Here is a 23,879-nt window from a genome sequence, read left to right on the forward strand (position 1 = left end):
GGTTATATAGGCATTTAAGTGTTTATGTAAGAATTATGTAATTAAATAGTAATGTGTGTGTGTGTGTGTGTGTGGAGGTATATTATGTCCTTGACCCTGCAGTCTCCCCCTACAGGAGCAGTGTCTGCTGCAGCCCCCCACCCTGCAGCTGCTGAACGGCATGGGGCCCCTGGGCCGCAGGGCTTCCGACGGAGGGGCCAACATCCAGTTGCACGCCCAGCAGCTGCTCAAGAGGCCCCGCGGACAGTCCCCGCTGGTGGCTAGCCCTGTGAGTGGCCTTAGAGTGTGTGAGTGTGTGTGTGTGTGTGTGTGTGTGTGTGTGTGTGTGTGTGTGTGTGTGTGTGTGTGTGTGTGTGTGTGTGTGTGTGTGTGTGTGTGTGTGTGTGTGTGTGTGTGATCATCAGTCCCCACTGGTGGCTAGCCCTGTGAGTGGCCTTAGAGTGTGTGTGTGTGTGTGTGTGTGTGTGTGTGTGTGTGATCATCAGTCCCCACTGGTGGCTAGCCCTGTGAGTGGCCTTAGAGTGTGTGTGTGTGTGTGTGTGTGTGTGTGTGTGTGTGTGTGTGAGATCATCAGTCCCCGCTGGTGGCTAGCCCTGTGAGTGGCCTTAGAGTGAGTGTGTGTGTGTGTGTGTGGCCTTAGAGTGTCTGTGTGTGATCATCAGTCCTTACTTCTCTCTCCACCTCTCTCTCCCCAGCACCCTATCCCAGCAGTGGCCCCCGTGGACGAAGAGGGGTCTGATGGCGAGCCAGACCAGGAGGCAGTGCAGAGGTCAGTAACTCCTGGAGGTGGGCTGGGGTGGGGCCGAGAACTGGGGCGAATGGAGGGGCGGGGCAGGTGTGTGGGGCGCTTCTGCTTTGTCTGGGGTTGTTCAGGGGGCATAATGCTGGGTGCTCTGGGCCTCTGGTGGCAGGTGTCGGGTGGGGTGGGAGTGGAAGGTGAGGGTGGGGGGGTCAGGAGTTGGGGGCTGGGAATTGGGGGTTGGGGGCTGGGAATTGGGGGTTGGGGGTGAGTGTTACAAGGCTGCAGCACCGCTTTCTGCCAGTGGGGGGCCACCGTCGCGGTGGCTCCTCCTCTTCATCTCGCACTGGCTTTCCTCCCATCAGCGCCACAATCAACACCTCTTGTCTCCCAGATCAAACAAAACAAAAACAACCAATCTTTCCCCTCCCCTTACCACCCTTACTCCTCCTTCCTCCCCCTTCCTTCCTCCCTCCCACGCTTTAATATTACAATCTGTCTCATTTCGACTGACAGCTAAATTTGTATTTTCTTCACCTGGCTTCGCTCTTGACCTAAGCTTGCTCAACAAAAACAATGTATATTGATAAATGCTAAATTATATTATTATGATTAGAGGGGTTCGGCCTCGTTAAATTGGCCCCCCCCGCCATCATCCTTTGTAGCAGATAGCCCAGAGAGCTGACTGCGTGCTGCTTCCTGTCTCCTCCCCATCCTCCCCCCTCCCTTCCCCTTCCCGTGGCCCCAGGTACTTGGCGAACAGCTCCAAGCGGCACACCATGCACGCGCCCATGAGCACAGGCCTCGCCGCCGAGCTGGCCGCCGACCCCCAGAGGCCCCAAGGCTCCCGGCAGTGGGGCTGGGCCCCGGAGCAGCACCCTCGGTGAGGGCCCCTCCACTCCCTCCTTCCCCCCCCACAGTTCCCACACACCTCCATCCACGCTGAGCTGACAGCACCCACCCACCCACAGTAACATCACACAGCCAGAGAGGAGAGGAAGGGGTTGGGAGAGAGGGGAGGGTGGACTACGCATGTCTGAGAGCGTGCGAGAGAGTGCGTCTACAGCCAGCTGGGAACACAACGCCGGACACCCAAGGACGGCATGCTCACACACACACACACACTTGAAGTGCATTCAAAAAAAGTATTCAGACCCCTTCAATTCTCTCACTTTTTGTTTTGTTATGTTGCAGTCTTGTGCTAAAATCGTTTTCTACATTTTGTATCAATCTAAATTCTTTTTTTCTCCTCATCAGTCTACACTCAATCTCCCATAAATATAAGGTGAAAACAGGATTGTAACAATGTTTGCAAATGTATTAAAAAGGAAAAAACAATATTATATTGACATAAGTATTCAGACCCTTTACTCATTATTTAGTTGAAGCACCTTTGGCAGCGATTACAGTCCTTGTCACCGCTACTACCATACTTCACTGTCACGGTATTGGGCAGGTGATGAGTAGTGCAGGGCTTCCTCCAAACATGACACTTAGTATTGAGGCCAAACGGTTTAATCTTGGTTTTATCAGACCAGACCAAGTGCGTTTTTGCAACCACCAAGCGAGATTTCCTGTGTCTTTCACTGAGGTCTGGCCACTCGTTCATAAAGTCCAGAGTGTTGTAGTGATGGTCGTCCTTCTGGAAGTTTCTTCCATCTCCACACAGGATTTGGAGTTCAGCCAGAATAACCATCGGATTCTTGGTCACCTCTCTTACCAAGGCTTCTCCCCGATTGCTCAGTTTGGCCAGGCGGCCAGCTCTAGGAAGCCAAAGATTTAAAGAGGCCACTGTGCTCTTGGGATCTTTCAATGTAGGAGAAATAGTTTGTAGCCTTCTCCAGATCTGTGCCTCAACACAATCCTGACTTTAAGCTCTGCAGGCAGTCCCTTCAACCTCATGGCTCATCAGATATACATTGTAAGCTGTGACACCTTATATAGGTGGGTGCGTTTCCAAACCATGTCCAATCAATTTAATGGACCACAGGTGGAATCAAGGTGTAGAAACATAGACATTTCAAGTGTCATAGCAAAGGGTCTGAATACTCAGGGCCTCATTTACGTACATTTGCGAGCGCAGCGTAATCAGCGCCTTTGCCAAACCGCATACAGCGCACGGTGTGTTTCCGCATTTTGCGTAGTATTTATCAAACAAGAACCTTGTTGCGTAATCAGCGCCTTACTCCGCCCTCTAGTGTTATTAGCGCGCCGCTAAAATAGGGGAGAATGAGCCTGCGTGTTCCTGCCACCATGGAAGATGAGTTAGAATTAGAGCTTTTGGTTCACGAGGTTACAGCAAACTTAGACCCCGTCCACACTAACCCGGAAAAATATAGAAACACATAAATATTTCTCTGTTAGCCCTTCCGTCCACACTAAAACGGCGTATTCCGACACTGAAAACGATGCTTTTAAAAAACGCTTCCCTAGGCGGATACATTTGAAAACTCAAGTTCGCGTTGTCAGGGGAAACGGAGGTTTTCAGATACGCTGACGTTGGCACTGGGAGCTTGCGCTCGACTGGCTATAACGTCAAAATAAACATGGAAGGTGAAATGAATATGCTGCTCTGTCTTTACAATTTACTTAGTTTAGTTAGTGTACTTCAGGTACAAGTACTTTTTCCTGAATAGATACACGTTACTCCTACTCAGAAGGCGAGCGCTGGGTAAGAAGGCAAAGAAGACGGTTTAAACCCTACATGGAGCGGCGATTCTGGGTAAGACCTGGCCGAACAGCTAGCTGGTGGGACAATTTTTGATATGCCTATATTAAATGATATATCAAAAACAAACATTTAAACAAATAACATTTCTGTTATATTTTCACCTGTATCCCCACCCAAAACCCCTATGTTCGTATTTTTTTATTTATTTTAATGAATTGCGTAAAATTTCTCGCACGCACATGGTTTTCATTAAGCAGCTGATATGTCATGCAAAAACACCTCTTGTTTCGTTACAAATGGAACAGACCTGGTTTAGACCTGCTTTTATGAGGCGGAGAATTTTAATGCAAATTAGAGACATGCTCTCGTCAGGCAGTCTTAGTAAAAACCACGGAATATATAATTAGGCGCACTTTACACATCTCCTCCCATCTTTTTGCGGCGAACACCCATTTTCCCTTATACCCTCCCATTTATGCATATGTATAAGACAGGAAGCGCAACTTGCCTCTATCAGCTTCAGCAGCGGGCAATTTCAATTTTGTAAATACGGTTCAATGTCTTTACCCGCATATTGCGTAGAAATTATGCCTGAAGTGGGCGCAATTATGTTAGTAAATCTGGCCCTCAGTGTGATATTTCAATTTATCCTTTATTTTGCTTAAATTGTTTTAAAAAATCCTGTTTTCGGTTTGCTATTATGGGGTATTGAGTTTAGATTAATGAGGGAAGGAATGAATTCAAACGCTTTTAGCATAAGACTGCAACGTAACAAAATGTGAAATCTGAATACTTTCTGAATGGACTGTACCTACATAAACACACACATATACACACTCAAGCACAAACACACACGCACAAACCCACTGCATCTGGGATTGTTGCACGCTCCTTGAAGCTCTAAATGGTTTTTTTTTCTCGCCCCACGCGCAGTGTTTTGGTCTGGCTTACTGTATGTCACACCCCAAGTGCCTGGTGCCGACACGGCCCGGAAAGACCCATGTGCTAAATCAGACGAGGCCCTGATCTGCTGACCCAAGTGTGGCGACAGATTCATTGATAGGGTGGAACCGGGGATAGCCAGCCCAAGCCTGACCTGCATCAAAGCAGGGCAAGGCTGACTGAACTTACGCAAGCCCTTGGTTACCAACACGGCCCACTTGTTTTGTACATAGTGATGGAAATAATCATTTCCTGAAAACAAGATTTCATTTGATGATTTAAAAAAAAAAAAAAAGAGAGAAGGGGGGGGGGGGGGAAATCCCCTTCACAGTGATTGTGTTATGTAAGACCATTTTAGGCATGTTCAGAAATAGAATAGATTGCTTTGACCCCTTGGGCCATATCCTAAGCTGTATGTGACCTTAAGCGCAGTCATTTTTAGGATTATAGGGGAAAAATAACATTATAGCTCTTGTACAGTTTTTGCTCTTTGACCGTCAGCATGATCATTAGGATGCCATATGCCAGTGTGGTCCACTGTTACGGTCAGATGACGAGTGGGCCCACCACTGGATGGTATGAACGGGCATTTGAGGAATTGAGAAACGGTGAAATTCTGTTTGACCCGCTCAGCTTACCTTGCTTGATGCAAGGTCTCATTACCACAGACTTCTGATCATGTGGGTGCTTGATGGGACAGTATTTTTAAATTGAATTGAGATAATCTCATAATCGCTTCCTTACAAAATCCAGAATTACAGCTACAACCTCCCCACTGTAAACAATGGCCTCGCACTCCAGTCGCTTGAAATAATATGACCAACATATCGGACTCTGCCAGTTGGTTAGCATGTCTGACACGTGTAGTGAAGGGGAGGCCAGGTGGCTCACATGGGCTAAACAGACATCTGATGACTGTTGTTCCAGGCTGATGGTTTGGGATTAATGGATATTCAGCCACAATCCCAGCTTGCTCTCAGCACTCCCAGAATAGCACTAAGTGGACTAATAACCTGTAAAGGCCAGTGTTAATGAGATTACCTGTGTGTTTGTGTGTTTGTGTGTGTGTGTGTGTATGTGTGTCATGCTGACTTATGTTTGTGTGTGTTTTGTGTGACCATTGGGGTTGCAAAGGGGCGGAAAATTGCCGGTAAACTTAAGGAAACTTTGCATGGGAAGTTAAGCTCGGGAATTTTGGAAATGTTGACAATTTGTTTTTGCAAAAAGTTAGCCTATAACAGGGAACTTAAATGTAGTTAAAAAAACAAGACTAGGCAAGCCTAGCTCAGCTGGACCCTGGATGCAGCTAATTGGGAACATTGTCTGCCAGAAACGTAAACCTATGACTTTCTGTTTCTGTATTTAGCCCACCACTGGATGGTATGAACGGGCATTTGAGGAATTGAGAAACGGTGAAATTCTGTTTGACCCGCTCAGCTTAGCTTAGCTTAGCTTGTACGTGCTCAGAGGCTGGAAAGGGACAGTGTCTCTCTCTCTCTCTCTCTCTCTCTCTCTCTCTCTCTCTCTCTGTGTCACTTAAGGCCACTGTCTCTTGTTGTTGACTGCTATGGTATGGTACTGTTATTGACATTTGTGGCGCCATATGGTAACAAGTAGTCCCTCCAGGACATCGCGAGGGTTTGTTGTGATTACTGTGGTCAAAAGTGACTGAATTTGTGGTGATTTTGAGGGGGTGTTTCTTTGGGGTGGTTTTTTGTTTTTGTTATTGTTAAGGCCAGAAGTCACTGAATTTCGTGTGGGAATTCTCCAAAATTGCTATGATTCTGATCACAAATAATGCAGAAATTCAATGACTTACGGTAAATGTAATTGTGGGAAATCCTTGAATTTGCGTGAATTTGTGAAAATGCAAGATTGCAAAATCCTGGAGGGACTGATCAAGCATATGGATAGTGGTGTAAATCTTTTGCTGATATTTGGAGATATTTGCAGCCTTTCTATCAAAGGATAAAAAAGAGGGAAAGAATTAACATCTTATCTAAGAAAAGGAAAAAAAAGATTTGCAATTCCAATATATGAGAAAATGCTCAACCAATCAGAGCATTTCTGAGTCAGTCAGAAACTAGTAGTTTTTGTGTTTATGGTACAATGTCAGATGGTATAAAACCATTTGATGCAAGGTCTCATTACCACAGACTTCTGATCATGTGGGTGCTTGATGGGACAGTATTTTTAAATTGAATTGAGATAATCTCATAGCTTCCTTACAAAATCCAGAATTACAGCTACAACCTCCCCACTGTAAACAATGGCCTCGCACTCCAGTCGCTTGAAATAATATGACCAACATATCGGACTCTGCCAGTTGGTTAGCATGTCTGACACGTGTAGTGAAGGGGAGGCCAGGTGGCTCACATGGGCTAAACAGACATCTGATGACTGTTGTTCCAGGCTGATGGTTTGGGATTGATGGATATTCAGCCACAATCCCAGCTTGCTCTCAGCACTCCCAGAATAGCACTAAGTGGACTAATAACCTGTAAAGGCCAGTGTTAATGAGATTACCTGTGTGTTTGTGTGTTTGTGTGTTTGTGTGTTTGTTTGTGTGTGTGTGTGTATGTGTGTGTGTGTGTGTCTGTCTGTGTGTGTGTGTGTGTGTGTGTGTCATGCTGACTTATGTTTGTGTGTGTTTTGTGTGACCATTGGGGTTGCAAAGGGGCGGAAAATTGCCGGTAAACTTAAGGAAACTTTGCATGGGAAGTTAAGCTCGGGAATTTTGGAAATGTTGACAATTTGTTTTTGCAAAAAGTTAGCCTATAACAGGGAACTTAAATGTAGTTAAAAAAACAAGACTAGGCAAGCCTAGCTCAGCTGGACCCTGGATGCAGCTAATTGGGAACATTGTCTGCCAGAAACGTAAACCTATGACTTTCTGTTTCTGTATTTGAACGTCTTTGTCATTACCTAGCATATCGATTACTTGTTACACTTACTTGTTATTTGTATACAGTAGGCTAACTTTTTTTACAGCAGTGAGAGTAGGATGTATGTATGTCCACGCAAAAGTACACCATCACCTCGATTACTCGCGGCTGTTGGGGTCCATCAAAAAAGCGCGAGTTGGGCAACTTAACGAAAAATAAAAGTAATTACTGCAAATTAAAGGCTGAGCAATAAAAACGTCATTCAAAACTGTATTTTAAAGATGTATGGAATGCAGCACACGGTGTGTTTCTTTGCAAAAGATGTATCTAGCTATTCTAAACCAAATTGACAGAATTAATGGATTCGTGTTTTATTTTTCTCTCAACCCGACATGATCAAATGCGTCAAATGAAAGTCCGAAGTCCTCTTGTCCGAAAAAGCACGCTGTATCCATTATCCATTGACAACGCAAACAGGTGACTAGTCCTTGTCTGTAGTTTATAGTCCACAGGAACAAAATTGTCTAGCTGGCAAGTGGCTAACGTGAGCAATTCTAGATCCTGCAGCATGATCTTGGTTAAAACAACCCGATTTAATGCAAATTCAGTTGAATTTCAACCCTGCACTGTGCATTGTTCTATGACATGCACAGATAATTCCCAGCATCCTGCACACTACAGGATGCTCGGAATTGTCATATATTGTCATGTATGACAAGATAAATACAGTTTGTATAAACTACCCCAAAATGTCCAGTTTATTCCCGTTAATTCCCGTATATTCCCATTAATTCCCATGGAAAGTTTCCAACTTTGAATATTCCCAGAATTTTGCAACCCTAGTGACCATGTGAGTCTATATTTGTAAGTGTGTGTCTACCTGATTGTGTTTGTCTATGTGGTTCTGTGTGTGTTTGTGTGTGTGTCCATGTGGTTGTGTGTGTGTTCATGTTATGTGTTGACGGTATTCCCCTTCCTCCAGGACCTCTTATAAGGACAGTAACACCCTGCACCTGCCCATGGAGCGCTTCTCTCCAGTGAGGCGCTTTTCAGATGGGGCCGCCACCATCCAGGCCATCAAAGCCCACCTGGAGAACAACACCCTCATCCGACAGCTCAAACAGGTACACACACAAACAAACACACACTCAAACAGGTACACCACACACACACACACTCAAAGCACACACAACCTTATCTTACAGCTTAAACCAGTGTTTCTCAAAGTGTGGGGCACAGAGACGTGAGAGGTGGGGCGCGAATGGACGCCATGAACGGGAGATTTATTTATTTTACCTGTGATCTATGGCAATGCTTTCCTTTATAGACAATAGATTTTGATTGACGTCGGCGTATTAATTGCAACGGGACAATAAAAAAAAAACTTTAGTTTAGTTTAGTTAGGGCTGTGTACTGTTCTCGCTACGTGTTTTACATGTCCAGTGTGTTGACAGTCAGTTCAACAGTCAGCCAAACTTGATTTCACGAGCCAGGTAGCGAGCACCTTGCTCCTTTATTGATGTCAGGTGAAAACTTATGAGTGAAACTATAATACACAAGAAACGGAAAATACTTAGAAGGTATCTTAACTAAACACAGCAAGTTACTATTAGATTCATTACACCAAGAATCAGCGCAACAACAGATTACAGCACAGCTGGCTAATAAGTGCTAACGTTAGCCACCAACGGAGTTATGGTCACATATCTAAATGAATAACAATTACATTTTACGTTTCAACGAACTAACACAGTTCTTAAAACACAGAATTTAAACATAGGTCACTTAAACATATTTATCACAGTGTGAGACAGCGAAAAAACGTAGTCATTGTTTTCGAGGGTGCGAGGAAAAGCATAATTTAATGGAGGCTTACTAGATATGTGCGTTACTAACTGTCACAGTTGTTTCCTATCCCACGAGACGAGTATGATGTCAAAGTAAAAGTCCGTCAACAGAAAGAAATACAATACTGTGTGTGTGCAGGGATGGATTACCGAACGGGCCTACCGGGCCCAGGCCCAAGGGCCCATGAGCTCAGGAGGGCCCTAAACCAGAGCCTCTGCGTGAAGTCGCTGTTATTAACTTTGCTTGCTGTCAATTGTTTTTAGACTTTGTATTTGTTAATATCAGAGGTGGCTTAAATCTATCTCTTATTTGTGGTTGGAAGAGGTGTATTTTGTTACACGTCCTGACCCATGGTTTCATAATCTGTCCATGTGTGCGTGTCCATAACAACAATACACTACAACATGAAATCACTCCAAGCAATATACATTTGCTGACCTAAATAAGATGCTATTTGTTATTACTTGAGGTTATTTCAATAATTGACCATTTTAAGCTTGGCCTACCATTTTATGGGAGCGATGAGGGACAGGTGGGGCTTGAAAAGGCCCCCTTGTTCAAAGTGGGGAATGACAAAAAAAGTTTGAGAACCACTGGCTTAAATAGTCAGTGCTCTTCCTCCACAAACAAACATACAAACATACTGCGTACAGAATCCCCCACTCGTGACTCTCTAACTGTGATAGCCCTGTTTGCAAGCGTACTCTGGTGGCACCCTCTCCATCTGTGCTCTTTTCTCCTGTGGTATGGTACCACCCTGTGACCTTTCTAGTGCCTGACTGCTTTATCCACTGCAAAGGCTCTGACTTGTTAATGACTTTGTTGGCAGACAATGCCTGCCCCCACGCAGTTCTCTCAGGTACTGATGCCCCCCTCCCCTGATCACACTTAAATGCCCCTTGTTCTGCAGGGCCACGTCCTCCTGTGACCTGTAGCCTACCAAAGGCCTTTCAAATGCCCTGGTCTTAGGAGATCAGGGAGAGCATAATGTCACTCCCCTGCGGTTAGCACAGACCATCAGGGGCCAGTTAAGATGGAACACTGAGGGTATCCAAGGGAGCGTGTCCCGAGGTGCCAAGCGCAGCAGATGGCGGAGTTAGGGGCTCTTATTTGAGTTTTGGACAGATGAGGTGAAGGGTGGAGGGGATCTGGGCTGAAGGTTAGTTTTTTTCGAGAGAGAGGGTGAAGTCGGTCAGGTGATCATTTGGTAGTGTGGTAAGTGTGCTGTTTTTCTGGAGTTAGTGTTTCCAGAATGAAATGATCTTCCCTGCCCTCCAAATGGAAGCGACAAAGAGGTTTTGTGACATTTCTCTGGTATTAGTCATCTGCTAGGGAGAAGAGAATAGCTGGGTTTCCATCCAACTTTTTAATGCAAATTTCGTCAACTCAAATAGGAAATCCAGAGTTGAAGATCTTCTGAATCAAATAAGAAACTCTATTCGCTAGAAGGGCCTGGATTCTCTCCTGATTCACACAGGTTATAAAGTGACTAAGGTTGATGGAAACGGGTTTATTTGAGTCAAATCGCATTCATGGAGATTTTAGTACGTATTTCCGTTTTTTAAGTTGCCTTGACAAGCTCAAGTTTTGAACCCATAGCTGTTGACATGTCCCTCGGTCAGGAAAACCCCCAGTTTTAATTTGTGTCACACAGCGGATGGAAACACACACAGACTCGCATTTCTTGTCGCCGAATTTTCATAAATGTGCTTAAAATATGTAATATGAGTAGGATGGAAACCCAGCTGTTGATTTGTTGATATGTTAATATTGATCAAATGTATGAGATCTCAGCATTTCAATGTGTATTTTGCGTCTGTCTGTCTGTCTGTCTATGTGTGTGTGTGTGTGTGTGTGTGTGTGTGTGTGTGTGTGTGTGTGTGTGTGTGCGCGTATGTGTGTGCGCGTGTGTGTCAGGAGTGTGAACAGCTGCAGAAGATGTATGCTGGGCCGCATGATGAGAAGCTGCTGGAGCACACTCAGCAGCAGCATATTCTGTACCAGCAGGAGCAGCAGATTCTACACCAGCAGATACAGGTTTGTGCAGACACGCAGACACGCAGACACGCAGACACGCAGACACGCAGACACGCAGACACGCAGACACGCACCTAGAAGACCAGCAGACACGCACCTAGAAGACCAGCAGATATTACACCAGCCGATACAGGTTTGTACACTTACACTCACACACACACACACACACTATACCTAGAAGACCAGCAGATTTTACTCCGGCAGACACAAGTCTGTACACTTACACTCACACACACACACACAAGTCTGTACACACACACACACACACACTTCGCGCTCAGTCTCTATGTCTCTGTTCCCTCTGTGTCATCTGCTCTGTCTGGGTCACTTTGTCTGTCTGCTTTTGCTCTCTCCCCACTTGCATGCTGTCTGTCATTTTCATTCTCTCTCTCTCACACACACACACACACACACACTCTTCCTCTCGCTCTCACTCACTCTCTTTCTCTCTCTCACGCTCACGCACACACGTACACAATGTACCAGTGGCATGCCAGCAGGTCCATGTCACTCTGACCCAGTCTCCTTTCCAAGTTCCCTTGCTGTAAACTGTAATGTATAAAGCAAACTGATATTCTTATCTTAATAGGCATCCATTAAGGTCCATCAGTGTAGATATGCACCATTACATAATGAAAGAATAAAACACAAGATGTACTATTCCATATGAACTCACTGTGTTTGTTGTAATCTATGTAATCTAATCTGATGTAATGTAGTCTTTTTTATGAGGGTGGTGATGTTGTCTGTTGGTTGTCTTGTGAGATCTTGTTTGATGAGAAAAAGCAGTGATATTCATTTGGTATTAATTTTGATCCTCTCTCCCTGCCATAGGCCCTCTCTTTGGGACATGGAGAAAGCCAGCCTGGCCATCTAACTCACCAGCTACAGAGGTGAGTGAGCACACTCACGCACACACACACACACGCGCACACACACACACGCACACGCACACGCACACGCGCACACCAGGGACGTGCGGTCCTATGAGGCAGGTGAGGCAGAGCCTCATTTCGAGCATTTTTATAATCAAAATCGCTGAATTCGCTGAATTTGCGCATGTCCTATTCAAATAGACGGGAGAAAACAAGGGACGTGCGGTCAGGTTAGGCACCATGTATTGTCTATGGGAGCTAGTGAGGCAGTGCCTCACCTAGGATTGCGCAATCGCTCCAAACTGGGTTTTGCGCATGCGTAGAACCTTTGAGCTGAGCTCAAAACGCATTGAAAAATCATGTAGGTGAGGCACACAGTACCTCTGCCTCAATGAAGGGGGCGTGCGAGAGCGCACCTGTCGGGGTTATCCTGGGAAACGTTGCTCTTCTTCTACACTTCTACTTGACGGCGAAAATGGAAGATTTTATTGCTAAGCTGAAGCAGTTCTCAAAACTGGACTTTCAGTCCAAACGTGAAATGATTAATAATGGGAGACCAATGCCGGAGTTAAAAGGTATGCGTCAAGCGACGGGACAGAAGATAACTCGATCGACTTCTCACATTCAAAGCGTTGTTGGAACCTCAAGAATAAATTTGGTTTTGAACTTACAGCGGCAGCTCCGTTGATTTCCCATTATTTTTCTTGGGATTGTTTTATGTCTATGTGAAGCCATTTAACATCACTCATGTGGTTGTGATCACTTGGAACCCAAGACTGCTTTTTATTGGTGAGCTGATTTTGAGAAATTAAACTTAAATTGTAGGTAAGTTGTGTTTCCTGGTTGCAATGGTTATCCTGTTGCTACGTTAGCTAATTAGCTAGCTAAGGACACTTAATAACCTTACGAGTTAATCGGAAGAGTTCAATTTGCATGAAATGGTAGCTGGTTATCTAGCTGATGTTATAGTCTCCTCGATTTAACTCTTAAAATTATAATGGGAAAAGGTAGAAACCCTCAGGGTGCTTGTGCAACTTCGTAAGAAAGAGTTCATTTTCAGGAGTTCATATTCATGAGTGCATAATATTTACACGTGAGTTCATCACAAGCTAGCAGCTGCCTACTGTATGCACCTTACCTATGTGTGTTTAAAGAATGCTGATATGAAAAACAACCAGTAGTCAATGTGAAAGCTGCCAATTGAATGGTGATCTTAGATACTCTATCGTAAAGGCGCCCATTAACGCCCCAGCTATTAAAAACATTTATAGATCGAAAAATCTTTAATCAATCAATCTTACATATTTCAGTAGCGGTGGGTGTCTAGATTAGGACTGGTAACTTGTTTGGTTTTCAACTGAAACGTGTTTTCAGTTTTTTTTTTCCGTTGTGTAGACCGACACGCAAAATTAGCTGATACAGGAGGTGGAACCCATTAACAGCCTTTCTGTATATATGTCTATGGAAAGCTCTATGACCCTCACAAATTCTCGTTGCGAAATCGAATTCGTTCAGTTCGTTCCATGAGGGTTTGTACACACAGAAATAAATCGCTGTCTAGTACACTAAATAACGCTGTACTGCAATTTTTTGCACACATACAAGTTAAATACCCCCTTTGGGTAGGAGCGTATGGTGTTTAAAATCCGTTATCCTGGTTGATATAGAAATCAATATTAAGTAACATGTACCTGCGTGAGGCTGTTAATAGGTTTCGGGCGTTAATAGGCGCCGTTACTAAATTGGGTTTATGTGTTTGTAAATTTGACTCTAAAAAAGTCAGTGCCTCACCAGCCACGAACCTCACCGCACGTCACTGGCGCACACGCACACACACACACACACACACACACACGCACGCACACTGTGTTTATATGCTGGATTTTTTTAGATGAGCCTCAGTATATCAATAATATCTTAAGTATTCTTATTCCTCTGCCTATGAAAATGCCCATTTTTCTTGATCTTTTCCATCTCTATGGTTGTTGTGTTTGAGAAATGCAGTTTTTCAGATACATACAATGATGCTTATATTACTATTAGCCTCAATATGTAAGTTGTATAAGTGTACAGCAATGTTTCATTATTCCCTTTTGCTCTCTCTCTCTCTCTCTCTCTCTCTCTCTCTCTCTCTCTCTCATTCGTCTGTTTCTTCAGGTTGCGCATCCAGCCCTCCAGCCCACCGCCTACACATCCCAGCAATCACCTCTTCAGGCAGCCCAATCAGAGCCCGCCGCCCGGTAGTGCAGGGATGATGCAAGGACATGGTGAGTGTCTCTTTTCCTCCGTGGTTTCATGACAAATCAAAGCAGATGTACTTTACTTGAGTGACTGTGATCTTGTTTATTTTCCCCCCTCTTTCTCATTCCCTTATTTCCCGCTGTGTGTTTGGCATTTTTGTGGATTGTGTGCGTGTGTGTTTCTGTGTGTGTATTTATATGTGTGTGTGTGTGTGTGTGTGTGTGTGTGTGTGTGTGTGTGTGTGTGTGTGTGTGTTCAGGTGGGATGCCTGGAGTGCAGTACCAGCACGCTCCTACCCTATACCAGCCCTCGGGAGAGAGCCCGCCCCCCAACAGCATGCCCCGCATGGCCCTGCCCAATCAGCAGCAGCAGCAGTCGGCAGGGCCTGCCCGCGGAGCCGTGGGATTGGCCCAGGGCCTCCCACAGCAGCAGCAGGTGACCATCCAGGTGCAGGAAGTGGAGCTTGGGGGCGGGGCCCAACGGCAGGGCTTCCTGTCCACACCGTGTGGCCACCGCGTCCTGGGCAAGCAACTGAGTGCCGACAACGCCGAGACGCACAGGTGACCTTCAGCCTCTTGCTCCTCGTCCTGCTCTCTGATCACGCCGCCTTTCATCGCCCCTCTCTTCACTGCATCTACCGCCTCATCTGCTGACTCGTTAGTCGAATGGACTTCTGTTTCATTTTTTCCCCTTTTCTCTGGTTTTCTAATTTTCTAACACATGTCATTTTGTCTCCTGTTCATTCCTTGGATACAAATTATTTTATACGTCTCTCCATTAAACTACATTGTAACCCTCATTCACTCATGAGATGTGATATATATATATATTTACCATCTCATGATAGTTGATAGACATATATATAGAGATAGATCGATAGATTTTTTTTTAGTAGCCTTAAGGGAAAACAGGGCCATCGACCAAGGGATTAACTGAAGACTTGGCCATGAGTCCATATTCAGCCTGTTACAAGCTCCTGACCTTATATGCAGCAGTGTAAGTGACCAGATAACCCGTAGCGGTAGAGGTTACACCCACCCCCATGTGATGGCAGCAGATTCCAACAGAGGTCATCTCTGTAAGGATTCTGTGATGAGACTGTGGTGTGTGTTGACACTTTATCTGAATGGTGGTGACAAGCACCGTCAAACTGTAGGAAAATTATTTGAAAAGTCCTTCTGTTCTAGAAGTCCCCATATTACATCGACCCTGTTCAGTGAATGTGATCTTGTGGGTGTCTTATTGCGTTTTGACCAGCATAACCCGGTGTTTGTGTCTCTGTAGCGTTTGTGTCTCCACGGCCCTGCTCACTGTAAATTGAGATGTGTGCACGGCTGGATGCGTGTGTGTTTAGTTTGGATTTTGCGGCGTGGTGTCAAATTTGAAGTGGTAGCAGAGTGCTGGGCAGTGATTGACACAGATAAAGTGTCCATGCCGGCCAGTGTCGCCTGGCAGTAGGGCTGATGGCCTGTTCACAGCATCTTGATATACAGTATCATGCAGGATTTAGTTTAGCAGAGACCCTAGGCTCATCTATCTCTATTGCTGGCTCCATTTCTCTCTCTGTCTGTCTGTCTGTCTGTCTATCCATCTATCTCTCTTTCTTTCTTTGTACTTCTGTCTTTTCACTTTACCTTTTTACCTTTTTTTCCTTTGGTCTGTCCTTTAATGTTGATCTCTCTCCTGCAGTCGCAGCCTGAGCCGGTTCCACTGCTCCTCCACGGCGTACGATCAGTCCCAGTTTAACCCGCACCTGTTTGGCGAGGGGGCGCGGGTCGGGGCCAGCATGGTGGGCGGCTACAACCCCTACCTGCAGGGCACCTCCCTGAAGGTGCCCGGCCTGGATGGCTACCAGGGCGGCGGGGGCCCCGTGGGCAGCTACGGCAACCCCTCGGCCCTGCAGCAGGCCCTGCTCTCGCCCACCCCCATGGATTACCAGCGCCAGGCACAACCCCACGTCACACCCACCTTGCAGGGCCTGCTGTCACCCCGCCACTCGCTCACAGGCCACGACCCCCGGCTGCCCCCGCAAGACCTGGCCGCCCTGCTGAAACGGCAGAGCCCCCGCCCGGCCCCCACGTCCCCGGCCACCCCCCAGGACTATGGTGAGCTGCTGCTGCTGCGCCAGATGGGCCAGGGTGACGCCCTGGAGTCTCAACCACAGCCTCCCCAAGCCCCCGGGCAGCCCATGGGCCAGCAGTACCACCAGCTGCTGCAGATCCGGCCGCCCGACTGCCAGTCTGGGCCGGGAGGTCTGGCCCACTCGGAGAGCATGGAGGAGGACGAGGTGCCGGTCGGCTACAGCCACGAGGGCCTGCTGGCTAAGGTGTCGGCCTGCGGGGAGCCGCACGAGCTGCTGGGGCCACCACGGGGAGCCACGCCACCCTACGCCTCGCCCACGCACAGACACGCCTACATGAGGAGCGCCACAGCCAGAGGTGTGACATAGACCTACACGCACGCACGCACGCTCACACGCAGAGAACCTGGCAATGTGTGAGAGTGTCTCTGGGGTTATGGGTATCCCTTCAAGAGCCTGGAAATACTCAAAAAATCTGACTTAAAACACTTTCCTTTCTTAGCAATGAAGATGATGGACAGAAGTGGCCCAAAAGGTTCTAGAAGGTTCTTTTGTAGGTTCTTGTATTAACATGTAAATTACCAGAACCATTTTGTGGCATCACACTACACCAGTATCATTTTACCCAGTGCCAATAATGATTGGATAATGCCGCTATCATGAAATTGGTATTTATAATTTTGCCATTGTAGGATGTTTCATAAGTAACGAGCTAAGTTGATTACGCTGCATTTTCATGTATATTTAACAGCCTTCCAAACAAATCTAGCTCTTTTTTTTCCCTTTTTTCCCTTTCTTTCCCTGGATAACCTCGGACCAGACTGGCGTGGTGTAATCCTATCTCCTAGCTCACGCAAACTCATGTGTGTTTGGTAACTTCCTTGTCCCTCCCCTCTTCTGCAGACTCTGGGAGTGAGCATGTGGACTGTCGGACGGCGGTGGGCCAGGTCATGGAGGGCCCCGATCACAACGGCGTGGGCTACGGGGGCCGGGGGCCGCAGGGGGATGGGTACAGGACCCGCGGGCCCCTGCAGCGCCACCACACCATCCAGAACTGCGATGACGCTTACGTGAGTGGCTTCTCTTCTGAGAGCTATGCACACACACAGACACACACAGACACTTTGGCCCCCACTTCTACATTACACACACATCTGGATGAAGAACCTATTTTCTGATCATTAAGGTCTGACATGTATGTAAGTCATTCAGTCATCTATTTATTTTCATTCAGGAAACACACTGACAAAGCGTCTCCTTTGTGAGTGTACATGCCAATGACAACAAAAAAAGCAACATAGCTGAGCCCACGTAATGCACTCCTAATACAAATAGATTTTAAGCCTTAACAATAGTTTGTTCTTATGTGGTCATTGTTTTATATTCCACAATATCTGAGTTTTTTAAAAATGAAATAGGTTTATATTGTATAACAATTTGGTAAACAAATAGTTGTATTAGTATGTGCAAAACACAGCTGTGTCTGTTTTTAGATGGCTTTGTTACTTCTGCATCTTACCTGGGGACACAGTGACCCCTAGTGTTCAGTCTATGGGATTGCAAATGTCTGACTACAGCTGTCTACCCCTCTCTGCAGGACCAAGCAGAGCCCATGTCGGGAATGAGCCTATTGGCTGGGAAGGCACTGAGCTCCGCCCGCATGTCCGACATCCTCAGCCAATCATCTCTGACTGGAAGCCAGCAGCTGCACCAGAGGGAGGAGTCAGGTGAGTGTTTCAGAGCAGCGAACAGGTATCACACACACGTACAGAAATACACATTTACTCATGAACACATGGACATGCACACTTGTAAAGAATCAGCAAACTGATATGAACACTGCTGGCAGCACTTGTACTATTTTCTGGTCTTTTAACAGTTAGTGATGCTTGACTGTGGTTGGTGTTCAATAAGTATCTAGCATTGCTCAAGTGAGCAGAGCAGAATTTACACATGTAAACATGCTGCATTACCTTAGGCAGTTCAGCATGTTAGTGCATGTTAGTTGGAACTTGTGTAGTAGCCTTAGGCACCATCTTACACACACACTTATACCAATGTAATATCCATACTGTCTAATATGTGTCTAATGTGTGTGTCTGTGTCTGTGTCTGTGTCTGTGTGTGTGTGTGTCTGTGTGTCTGTGTGTCTGTGTGTGTGTCTGTGCAGTGTGTGACGTGGAGGGAGATCTCCACTCTGCTGCCTGCTACCCCTCCTCCTGCACCAGCGACATGCTCCTCAGCTACAAGCCGCCTGACCTGCAGTACAGCATGGAGCAGGCAGGGGTCTAACACAGGTGAGTGTGAGTGTGTGTGTGTGTGTGTGTGTGTGTGTGTGTTTGGGGAAGAGTAGGGATCGAGTCATAGGGTCTATCATAGGTGAATGGCCTAAATCACCCTCATATCACAGAACTCTCTAAATCCCATATATCTCAGGGCAGCTCTCAGTACGTCTGGTGCACACATGCGTCTCGGGTCGCCACTTGTGACTAGATTTCACCTCCGCACTCCGCTGTTTGCAAAGACCAAATGCTCTGAGGGGCTGCTGCTGTTCTCACCTGTGCTTTCTAGCTACCCACAGGGCAAAAGAACACAGGGCAAATCCAGTACACTCCAAGCAACGTCTCTCTCAGTGTTGAATCCAAGTCAGATGTAAGATGAGCCAGCTAGTTAGAAAAAAAAACCTAAACCAAAGCTAAAAAGCCAGCTAAGCAGCACATTAGCAGAAGGAAACAAAACACTGATGTTAACAGTAATCCAGATTTAATTTGAACATCAGACGGGGTGCTTTTTGCCCAGAATTTTTGTCAATCTTCAATTTTCATTATGCTAGTATGCATGGCAAAGTTAAAAAGTGACATTTTTCAGTATCATTATGAAAATGATTTGAGTTTTATGCCCCCTTGTTGTCTTTGCAAACGGAAATGATGTGTGTAAGTGTGAACATAGAGCAGGGAGGTGAGGTCCAGTCACAAGTGGTCACTCGAGGCGCGTTCTAATGCCAGGTGTGAACTGCTACTGCTACCACTCTCCACACGTATTTCACATTCACTCAGTTCAATAAGGTCGTAGTGCACACATGCTCAGCTTGTCCATAACAGCACAAAAAGGAGTGTCCTTGGGACACACCAATGCGCGTGTCTGTAACCATACTGCGCAAAGCCGTGTCCACAAAAGTGTACCTCGGCCTTTAGAACTGTCCACTTCTTATTAAACCACCCAAGACGCATGTTAATACCAGGTGTGAACAGGGCCTCAGTGTGTGTGTGTGCAGGGGCGGAGATCCCATTTCATTGTAGGGGGGGACAATACATGGTAAAATTTCAGAGAGTAATTCCGGGGGGGGGACATGAAAAAGTTGCTTTTACGAGAGCTAGCATAAACTGCTAAATACCGAATTCTCTTATCACATTTACAAACAGAAATTCGAAGTCATTTTAGAACACGAAATATTTATTTACAGACAAATAATGTCTAAAGTTCAAGAGAACTTGATGCTCAAAATAAGTTATAAAACAGCTCACGGACACTTTGACAGGGAATTGAACTAGTAACCTCCTGATTATAATACGACTTCTCTACCCCTGTACCACTGCCACCCCATATCGCAATTCCAGCATAGTTAATGTACCGCAGGAAAAGATGACATTAATTTACCTTCAGATAATTTAACAAATCTGGAGAGGCACTGAGATGTAGACCTACGTTTATTAACTAGCATGAACCTGCCCCTGACAGGACAGTGTCTAGACTGTCTAGCTAGCTATCTTAACGGTGTTAATTACCGGCATGCGTGTGTTATCGGCAAACGTTCACGTTGTCATGCCAATCCATTAATAAACTTATGTATACTTGTGCATATGGATTGGAACTTCGTAAATGAAGTTTTGAAAAAAAAACGTCTTCTTTACATGTTCTTACTGCGTTCGAGAATGAGGTAAATCTCTTTAGATATCATGTATCATAGCGGCAGCGACAGAGGACAGAGGTGGAAACAGTCTGACAATCTGACCGTGTAGGCTACTGGGCTGATTAACTGAAACACGGAGCTGCCGGTAGCCCTGCCCGTTGGAAACAGCATGTGAACCAACCCACTTTGAGGAATAGGGGGAACATGATTTTTCAACACTTAAAAAACACATTGTTTTACGTCTATAATTAGCACCGCTTGTGTCGTCGTATTTTTATTTCATATAACTATATTTAAAAAAAAAAAAATTGTTTCCAATGATTGTTGGGGGGGGACAACTTTATGGTAGGGGGGGACACGTCCCCCCGTCCCCCGCGATCTCCGCCTATGTGTGTGTGTCGCACTGAACAGAAGTCCGCAGTAACACTAGTCATAGAGGCCTGTAAGTAGAGGTAGAAGAGGCTCCATCAGGTAGTGATGACTGTCGCTGTGATGCTCTGTAAGTTGAAAGTGCTGCATCTTCTGGAGCTGACAGACCTCTCCCATGCTTCCTCCTCCTCCTCTTTGTCCTCCTCCCCTCTTTGTCCTCCTCCTCTTCCTCCTACAGGGGCGTCTGCTGTGTATAAAGGTCCATATCAGCCACCTGTGTTGAACAGCATCATGCCAAACCGCCATTGTCTGTCTGGAGGGGGCGCCGTCAGTCTCGGGGGGGCAAAAGGGAGCTGGGGGTGGGGGGGGGACTGGGAGGTCTGCAGGTGATCTAGCTGGAGGGGTTGTGGGGGAGGGGGGGGGGCATAAGCCACCAACCCCTCCCTCACCCACTGCGCCTCTACATTCATCAAACAATTGTTGCCATTGGCTCTCGTCCTTTCATTTGCTCTTCCATCTGATTGGATAGGCACTGAGTGGCTCCTCCCTGCCCCGCCCTCCCCTCCTCTACCTGTCCTTCTCTTTCACCCCATTTGCTGTTTTTTGTTTTTGTTTTTCCGCCCTATAGCCCCGGCCCTCACCCCTTACCAGCCACCTCTCCCTTCACGCTCCTTTTCTTAACCGTTGCCATAGCAACATGCTCATGCGCCTCAAGTTTTAAGGCATATACAGTCTTACACACACACCCACCCACACACACACACACACACACACACACACACACACACTTAACACAACACTGCGCATTCACAGTACACAAAACACCCTGACAGATGCGTCACATTCAGCCACAAACCCAAAGTATTCACATCAGCCTGTGCTTGGGGGTGAGGGGTCGGTTTGGGCGCTCTTCCTCTCCTCTCCCACCCCCATACCCTCCCTCTACTGCGTTCCAGTGGATCATTCCGGAGCGGGCTGTGATCTCAGAGCCTCTGATGCCCCCCCTCTCAGAGCGGCCCACTGTGCACAGCTGGCAGGGGGGCCCAGTGGACGCTCTCTAACCCCCCCAGTGGAGCTCAGTGATGTGGAGATCGCGCAGGACAGCAACCAGCTCTCGTTGTCTCTCTCTCTCTCTCTCTTTCTCTCTCTCTCTCTCTCCTTCTCCTCTTCTTCCTCTTCCTCCTCGTTGTCATTCTTCTCTTAATTTTTTTTTTAAAAGATGCATTTTTATGGCTAATGTTCATGTAGAAATTATGATCATTATTGTTACTATTATTGTTATTACTGTTTTCTGTAAAAGAGGTTTTATTGTTATTATGATTATAATGATTATTATTATTATTATTATTATTAAAGGAGAAAAAAAATGTTATATGTTGCAAGAAAGACAGCGTTTTGTTCTGATCACATATGTAATTCTGCACTTTCGGTTCCTGCAATCTCTCTAGATAATATTTTTTTTCTTTTCTTTTATCTTTTCCTTTCCAATGTAACGCTTGTTTTCCTGTAATTCAATTCTGTATAGTTCTCCTTTTCCGTTTCCAGACGTCCTCTCCTCACACTCCCTCATTCATTCATTTCATCTCTCTGTTCTTCATTCCATCAGCGCTCTCTCCTCATCTTCCTCCTCCTCCTCCTCCTCTATCCGTTTGCACCCTCTCTTGTCAGTGACCGTTTGTGGCATTGTGGGTAGTTTTGATTGGACGTTCCCTCCCCCTGTTCCTGTACAGCAATGCCATGTATAGACCGCAAACGCGATTTCTGTATCAAAGAGGTTTTTTTTTTTTTTCGTTTTTTTTATTTTCTCTCATTTTGTTGTTGTTTTTGTTTTGGAGGTGTTGGGGAGGCTATTTTTATATTGTTGTTGATTTGTACTTTTTGATGTCTTGAGATGTCATCTTTGTTTTCCTGAATATTGAGATTTTTAGCCAAAAGAGGACAGAGGAGACTGAGAGGCTCTTTTGTTATCATAAGTGATTGTTTCTTATTGTTTTATTATAAAAAAAAAGAAAAGATAACTTGAAGAGGAGAGTGTAATTTCTTTTTTGTTTGGTTTTCAGTTGCTTTTTATCATTTCACTTGATGTTGTCATTGTCGTTGTTCTTGTTGTTGTTGTCGTCGTTGTTGTTTGACGTCTTATGTCCTCGGCGCCCAGCTGAGGGTAAGGATGACCTGGGAGCCCTGTGGGCAAGGAGTCATTTGGACTGAGGCACGGTGCGAAAGCTGAGACATATCAGTTAAACCAACACGTCAGAGAGAGTGACTTCACTCAAAAGGTGTCTTTGGAGCTCCCATCCCACCCCCCTTCCTCAATTCCTCGACTCTCTCTCTCTCTCTCTTTCTCTGCACTTTCTCTCTCTCTCTCTCTGCACTTTCTCTCCTTTTCTGTCTCCCTTCGTCTTTTCTGCTATAAACTGCCCCCATCCCCATCCCCATGCCCTGATCAGACAGGGGCCATCAGCCGAGCTCTGGTTGTCTGTTCCACAGGAGGACACAATCGCTGCTTGTTCTCCCCTCTCCTCTCCTCTCCTCTCCACACCTCTGCCTGTGCTCTTTCTATCTCAGATGAGAAAATGGAAGCTCAGCTCGTTCCCCTCCCTCCATCCCCCTCCCTTCCCTCTAGCACCAGAGTGCAGGATTTCAAATCAAAGACTCCAAAGGAAGGGAGAGAAAAGAAAGGGAGTGCCCCCCCCACCCTTAACCCCACCAGCCTCATCCTTCTTCACCCCCGCCTCATTCCCATCATGCAGTACTGTATGTATAGTCACCAGCCGACACGACTGGCTGCGGTAAGGACCGTGTGTCGTGGCATGACGTGCTGTGCCATGCTGTACTGTGCCGCCCGAGGAGGGGAACGCGCCCTTGTATCGCAAGTGTCCCCCACGGCCTCCGGGGAAACAAATCACAAACACACACACACACACAGTCGTGCCGGGCAGCAGCCCCATGCCACACGCACGCCCTACAGCGGCAGACGAGGGGAGAGAGAGACTCCACTCCTCTCCTCGTCTGTTTGTTTGTTTGTTCATTAGGTCGTCTTATTTTCCTTATCATCCTTTCTATACACCAGCCCTCTTGTCGGCATTTTCGTGTCGTCTACTTTTTTTTCCAAAGTTTTATATCATCATTTTTTTTGTTTTGTTGTTTTTTTTCTTTATTTTTTTTCTTTGGAGTACAAAAAATACTAAAGTGCAACGATGATGATTAAAAAAGAATTCCAACCAAACTGAGATGAAAATAAATAAATATATATAAATAAAGAAATAAGTAAAAACTTAAACCT

General features: G+C 46.0%; 1 protein-coding gene across 3 annotated transcripts in view; it reads left to right on the forward strand.

Annotated features, from left to right (window-relative positions):
• Nucleotides 1-23,876, forward strand: part of sik3 (SIK family kinase 3) — a 44,142-nt gene extending 20,266 nt beyond the window's left edge. For 2 of the 3 annotated variants that reach the window (XM_031573522.1, XM_031573523.1), the window contains exons 13-25: nt 116-268; nt 696-769; nt 1,488-1,622; nt 8,220-8,361; nt 11,003-11,122; nt 11,957-12,015; nt 14,155-14,264; nt 14,498-14,798; nt 15,928-16,676; nt 17,222-17,388; nt 17,916-18,045; nt 18,488-18,614; nt 20,835-23,876. In XM_031573522.1, the coding sequence (XP_031429382.1) occupies nt 116-268; nt 696-769; nt 1,488-1,622; nt 8,220-8,361; nt 11,003-11,122; nt 11,957-12,015; nt 14,155-14,264; nt 14,498-14,798; nt 15,928-16,676; nt 17,222-17,388; nt 17,916-18,045; nt 18,488-18,609 (2,262 nt within the window). In that variant the 3' untranslated portion in view covers nt 18,610-18,614; nt 20,835-23,876. The remainder of the gene's footprint in view (nt 1-115; nt 269-695; nt 770-1,487; nt 1,623-8,219; nt 8,362-11,002; nt 11,123-11,956; nt 12,016-14,154; nt 14,265-14,497; nt 14,799-15,927; nt 16,677-17,221; nt 17,389-17,915; nt 18,046-18,487; nt 18,615-20,834) is intronic. The other variant, XM_031573524.1, reaches the window with a different exon arrangement.
• The last annotated feature ends 3 nt before the right edge of the window (nt 23,877-23,879 follow it).

The sequence above is a fragment of the Clupea harengus genome, chromosome 9 (genome assembly GCF_900700415.2).
Source record: "Clupea harengus chromosome 9, Ch_v2.0.2, whole genome shotgun sequence".
Taxonomy (NCBI): domain Eukaryota; kingdom Metazoa; phylum Chordata; class Actinopteri; order Clupeiformes; family Clupeidae; genus Clupea; species Clupea harengus.